At 29.9% G+C, this 7,006-nt stretch overlaps 1 protein-coding gene across 1 annotated transcript; it reads right to left on the bottom strand.

Moving 5' to 3' along the window:
• Positions 1-384: 384 nt before the first annotated feature.
• LOC111614252 (putative fatty acyl-CoA reductase CG5065) lies at positions 385-6,006 on the bottom strand. The gene is made up of 10 exons (XM_023355632.1): positions 5,802-6,006; positions 5,662-5,734; positions 5,025-5,131; positions 4,778-4,955; positions 4,661-4,705; positions 4,474-4,601; positions 2,824-3,063; positions 2,603-2,732; positions 712-839; positions 385-644 (listed from the first exon to the last, which is right to left on the bottom strand). The coding sequence occupies exons 1-10, from the start codon at positions 5,873-5,875 to the stop codon at positions 566-568; spliced, it is 1,182 nt and encodes a 393-aa protein (XP_023211400.1). The 5' UTR covers positions 5,876-6,006; the 3' UTR covers positions 385-565.
• Between the last annotated feature and the right edge of the window lie 1,000 nt (positions 6,007-7,006).

The following is a 7,006-nucleotide window of genomic DNA, read 5'->3' as shown; positions in this document are numbered from 1 at the left end:
TGCGAGTGTTAATTATTTGACATACCCGAATGTTTACGTACAATACCTAGCAGGCTAGCTCGACACTGTGTCGCTATCTTATGGTATAAATTTAGACTTTAGTTGCATTTTTAGTGGTTTATTTTAAATAATTAGTTAAATGTTCAATGGATATTTGTGAAAATATAATCAGCGATTCCCCTCCTCTTGTTTTATTCACTAACCTGCCAAATTTGGTAAAAATTGGGAGAGATTTAGTTGAGTTATCGCTTCAGGGGATCGATAACTCCCGAATTGTCTTTGCTTACAGCTCAGACTAAACTTTTACAATTCTTAGCCATTAAAATTCTATTTTATTGGTATATTGCTTATTGAAAATCATCCATAAAATAAAAGTTTCTAAAATTGGATGAAAAATATTAATCTTTAATATATCTCTCTTCTTTATAGTTTTTTACATTCGAAAACAGAAATCAATTTATCAATATCAGGAGTAACGTCTCGATTTACATCGTGAGAAAGTAATATCATTAAAATGTAATATAATATATTATCCTCTAGAAAAGTAAAGCATTTCTTAGAAACATTACAATGATAAAAAGGTGAGACTGTAAAGAAATCCAAAAAACAATCCAGTTTGGGCAAGTAAAATGGAATAATATTTCCTGTAAAATATAAGATTATGTTAAAAATTATTTTATTTTGAGATAAAAAATGTAGATAGATGCTTACATTAACAATCGTTTTCTACTTCGAGGAATGGTCGAGTCATCTTCCTTTAATACAAATCTCCTGATGCCCAAAACGTAGTCATCCAAGTAATCGTCCCAATTGAGTTTCGAGATGTCAAAGTCGAAATTCTGGAATAAAATTTCGATATTTTGTACATTTTGCAAGTAATTTTCTTGCTCTTACTCAATAAAACTATTTGCATGCAATGGTGGCATACAATTTCGTGACCTCACCATATCCCATGATAGAAAGAACAAACCAAAACTTACAATTTGATGGAGCATAAAGAAGAAATCAATAGTAAATTTTTGAATTGGTAATTTCTTCTTCAATTATAATTATATAAGCTCTAATAACAGCGATTCAGAAGTTATTCAGAAATAAACGAAAATGTTTAAAGCTTTGTGTTATAAACTTTCGATTTGTACTGTTTGTCAGCTGATTCAAGATTATAATATGCTCGTTGCTTACCTTTGTGCTAGCAATAATAATAATAGGGCATAAAACAAGGTCGAAATGCCTTGCTGCCTTTGGAAGGACCTCGAGGTCCAAATGGTGGAAAATGGATTGGTGGTGTAAAGTCGTCGACAATGGACTATACAGAAAGCCCTTTCTCACCAACGACGAAGCTGATAAACCTATAGTAGGAGTTCGTTAATTTGGCACTCGATTATCTGTAATCTCCGGTATTCGTGGAAAAACTCGCGAAGTGTGATGCACACTGATAGCAATAAACCTTAACAAAGTATATTTTATGTATTTGTCACGTAAATGTGCTATTCTGTTCAGAATGTTTTAGTGCTCTCAAATACTTACAATTGTTAGTTTAGTCAATTGTTTTCAAACTTAAATATGCAGTCTCTTTAGAAAACATAATAACTTTTATATATGTATGTAAGCATGCATAATCCGTTCAAATTGTTTCTTTAGTCCTTCCTAAAAGAGAAAAGCCAGCAACGAGATGAGTAAATTTCCCGGTAACATTTGAAATTAGGTCTGAAGCCATCTGTTATCATATTTTATTAAAATCTTTTATATAATTAATTATTATGCAATAGAAAATATAGCTTAGTTTTGAAGGTAATGCGAGTTTTACACAAAAAGTTTAAATGCTACTAACGAGTGAAATCTCCATTAAGTCCAACACCATTGGAGATGAGACACGCGACTCCCCTCTATCTCCCTACCCGTACACCTCTAACCACCAAATTTTGACAGCATCAATCTTACTAATACAAATCCCTCCCTGAAAAATTTCAGAAATTTTCGACAAAAGACGCAGGAATTATTAAACTTTAAATTAGGTGAACAAAATTGTGTCCATCCCATACAAGAAATTTGACTTTTATATAGAGCTTAGTACTACTGTAGATCAGAATCTTAAGAAATTACTAATCCGAACTTTAAACCAAACCGGGGCTGAAACCATGCTTTTGAAGGGCTGTATTTAGAGAACATTTTGGATCCCCTTGGTATCCAAAGCGGCAATATTACTCCATCTCAACTGACATTTTCACTGCTTGGAAAAGCTCACTGCAATCTATAGGATTTCAATTTACAAGTACAGTATTATGGAAAAATTTGATGCAGATATCTGTATTTGCTTACTTATAAAGAATTCTTGCTACTGTAATCAATTCATTATACTGTTGCATTCTTTTCGTGGTATCCTACTAAGTTCCTGCGTATGTTTTGGTGTTAATGGTAGATATGGAATCATCGTTAACATTAATTTAATGTTCTTTTTAAAGTTACTTTTATAAACTTCATTATCATAACTGTTTCAAAGTTTAATTCATAAGCTTTGGTTGTCTACAGTGCAAATTCGATTGTAAATATCTATGTAGGTAGTAATAAGATGTTACGTACAACAGTTGTAAAATAATCCTACCTGTCTATCTTCGCTTGACATTGCTTCTATCAATTTTTCCATATTATTAGAACAAAAGTTCCATTCTTTATTGTAAAAATGTCCTAACACATCCACCATCTTTTGAAAGTTTTTGTATACATTCATCATCCTTAATTACAAAAAACAAATAAATTAATTAATATATATATTATTTAATATATAATACTTAAGCATATTTAAAACAATGTACAGTACAGTACTTTGGTTTCCTGCCAACAGCAACTTGAAATAAATCGGTTAACATTGCAGGAAATTGATGTTGCAAAACAACGCAAACACGATTCCAATAATAATTCTTCTTGGCCATTTTTGTTGGATATAAAAATGTGTTCGCCGATGGATAATTCCAAGAATGGAAATACAAACACTGCAGAAACTTCCGATATGTAAGAGGATTTATATATCCTGAAGTGCAATTGTAAACTGGGATTTCATCTTCTCTGCAAAGAGAATAGCAAACAGAATTTCTTTAATGTGTCTAGAAGTTATATAAGATTCCGCACGAAATTACACGAATTAATATTTTCAAGTTGGGATATAAATAATTAATATATTTTAAATTTATGTATTAATTTACTTCAGAATATTTTCCAACTTCATTCCACTAAGGGATAATTTAATATAAATATATTTTGTCTGCTAATGTCTAAAAATTCGTATGAAGTGAAATTATTAAGGACAAAAGTATCTCTTTTCCTAATATATAGGAACGATTGTGATTTATAAGACTATTGAACTAATATAAAACTTTTGCTTTTCATAGACACAATGTAGTGACACTTTTTAAACACTTGGCAGATTATTTATTAAGTTGATATTTGAATAATCTGCCAAGTGTTTAAAAAGTGTCACTACATTGTGTCTATGAAAATCAAAAGGAAATAAAAAACACGGTTTCATTGGAATAAAAATACAGTAGAGCCTCGATTATCCGACCACCGATTAACCGACACCTCGGTTAACCGACCGTCCTAGTCGGCAAATTTCAAATGTCCGCTAGTGATGTGGCGCTACAATATTTGGCTATGTCTTGGCTACTTTAATATTATTTTTACGTGTTTTAGCTGGCAACACTCATTCGACCATGAAAGGGAGCTAGTATTTAAACGAGGCTTAATTTTCTAATTTTTAACGATACAATAGCGACGATTATTATTTTAAAAAATTTTTGTTAGGCTTAACATCGATGAAAATTCAACGCGAAGTAGGTTAATAGCGATATACTAATATACTAATTACATGGGATATAATAATATACTACACTAATAATGGATTTTTTCATACTTTTCGGTTATCCGACTTTTCAATTATCCGACCAACCCCAGTACCCAATTGGGTCGGATAATCGAGGCTCTACTGTAGACTTTTGATTAATACATATTTAAAAAAACTTTCGCGAATATATTGATTGGGCTGCAATTTAAGAATTGTATATCTATAAATTTTCACTGTCATATGTCTGGCTGTCTTTCCTCAATCTCGAGAAACAAATTAGATAGATGAAAGTTCAGACAAGAAGTGAAAATATTATCTTCAGGAGGACCCGATTAATTATATATAAACTTCTCATGCGAACCGAAAGTTACGTTATTTGAATTCGAACATTTTTCCTCTGGAAAAAGTTAGGTACATGACTCGTACGACTGTATTGCTAACAGGAAAAGATACCACTAATTTCGGGTGGAGATGATATACTTTAAATTAAATTAAATTAATTAAAAATATGATTAAAAATTGCAACCTCGCATTGTGACAGTATCACAATAAATAGTTGCTCGTTAGCATTTACAATATTTTTATAATTAACATTTTCTTTAGAATTTTCAAAAAAAAAAAAAAAAAAAAAAAACCTTTGATGAAGAATCGCCGCCTTTTTCCAAGCGGCAGCCAACATCAAATTAATCACTGTGTCCGCAGGAATAAAATCACAAATTTTGTCTTCGTCGATTAATATGCTTCTGAGTATTCCTTTTAATCCCTGAAAGTACGTAATTTTTAATCCATTCTTCATCTCCAAAAGTATTTAAATGTACTTACGGAGGCAATTAAATAATCTGCACCACTATGGTTATCGTTCCATCCCTAGAAAAAGAAATTCACAACGTTTTTACATTAGTGGTTAATTTACTTTAATACATGATAAAATTTACTTACGCGAATAGGTTCTTTCCAAGTGCAACCTACTATAGAAGGCCTTACGATAACTACAGGTAAATCTCTACAGAAGTTATTTAAGTAATTTTCTGTTATGGCCTTTGTTAAAGTATAGGTGTTAGGTCGACCTTCGAAAACATTTCCCTCTGTTATCTTTGCTGAATCGATATTTTCTAGACTACAATTAGAAAAATATCAATAAGATGCCAATGTTGAAAAATGCATTTAAAGTGTCATACTATAATACTTTGCGATTTTCTTAAATTCTTCACAAGTTCTGGACATTGTATAAATTTTTTCGTCCACTTCCTTTCTATTGCAGAAAGCGTAAGCTGTCGATGTGTGCACGAATACCTGAAATTAAGATATACAACGTATATTGTATTCAATACTTATAAAGGAATACAGTTGATAAGACACTAATAGACTCGTACAAGCTATTTTATAATGTGTTTTCAGTTTTAGTATTTACATATTTGTACAAAAGTTTCTTAGTTACCATACAATATACAAGAGTTTCATATTTAAAGAAAGCCCCATTTTATATTTAAATTAATAAAAAGAAATAGGTTTGAATAAAATATACCCATCTCGACACTTCTTGGTATTCTCACTTTTTGTTATTTTAATGTAAATTGATTCAATGGGTTATCAATTAATAGAAAAGAGTAAATACTTCACTGTAGAATTATTAATTAATTCTTCTGATGTTTTCAATAGCATTAAAATGCTTCCTATAATTTACGTTTTTCACAAATCACAGATAGTGTTTGTGTTGATTTGATTTAAGTTTAAAAATAGAAACAAATAAAGGTTTTTGAAATACGAAACATTTCTGTACCCAATTGTGTACATCAAAAATTATTTGTAATCAAAATATTTACCAATAAATTATTCATTTTGCGACAAACTTCTGCTAGATTTTTCGTCGATTCCACATTGTTGACGAATGAATCCCTGCGAAAGAAATTAAAAATAAATACGAAACTCGCAGATTAATGTGCTTAATTAATGCAAAACGTACCTTAAAGGTTCATTGAATTTAACCGAAGCGGCCAAGTGAAACACCACCGAAACATTCTTCGTAATCAAATTCATTTCCGAAGAAGAAATTCCTAAATTCTCTTCAGTGAGGTTCCCTTCGATGCATTCCACTTTATTAAAAATCTCCGGATTTTTCAGTAAGACACTTTCGAAAATCTTTTATATCGTAAATATAAATTATTACGAAAATTTCAGTATCAACTTTTATGATATATTAATATAATAACGTAAGTGATATACAACTACAATGGCGTCAGGTATTGTAACATTAAATACCCTTTGACATTTAAATTGACATAATTGTGTTCATTTTTATATTAGTTTGACGTCGTGCTTAAATTCTTTGGCAATTGAGAGTGTGAAAATGATGTCGATTGGACTTTATTATATAGTTTACAAATAATTTGCATGTATTGTATATGAAATATTATAATTAAAAATAATTCTTTCCGTGGATATAAATTAGATTTGATGATATTTTTAAAAATATTTTCTTAAAAATTCTAATAAAAAACGTTAATATATTTAATAATAATTTAAACAATAGAAATTGTAAAAAATTTCTTTGGTTTTTTTATATTTAGTGCATGTACCGTACAATATATCAACAATTTTCCGGAATTCTTGATTTCTCATCCATGTCAACTGTTACGCAAGACAAATTAAGAAAGATCACTCATGATAGATAACCTGTTGTGTTTTTTCTTACGACTACAATACTATGAAATCGAAATTATATTTTAAATATGTAATGGTGGTGCTGCTTACAATTGCATGTATTTTAGAAGAAAAGAAAGTAAACTAATCACTCAGAATTAAACATTGACAAACATCCACAATGCAGACAATACAAGGTATTATAAGTTACAAATAAACACTCATTGTCACAGTGTATAATATAAAAACTTCGTTTTTTCTTTTGTAAATCAGATTTAAAATAAAATCTGTTTTATTCAATTGAGTATTTTCACTCCTTTTTGTGCTTTCTTCAACTATTACAATATTAATTACGGTGGTAAACAAAATAGAGGTCGCGTATTAAAAAAATATGTCAAGGGTAACTCTAATTTTGGCCACTACTGTATATTTTAAATTAAATAAATTTAAAAAAATGATTAAAAGTTGCAGCCTGACATTGTGATCATGCCGTAATAAATAGTTGCTCGTTAGCATTTACAATATTTT

The sequence above is a fragment of the Centruroides sculpturatus genome, unplaced genomic scaffold (genome assembly GCF_000671375.1).
Source record: "Centruroides sculpturatus isolate CEXI.00-Female unplaced genomic scaffold, Cexi_2.0 scaffold2092, whole genome shotgun sequence".
NCBI lineage: Eukaryota > Metazoa > Arthropoda > Arachnida > Scorpiones > Buthidae > Centruroides > Centruroides sculpturatus.
This window is presented reverse-complemented; position numbering and strand designations above follow the sequence as displayed.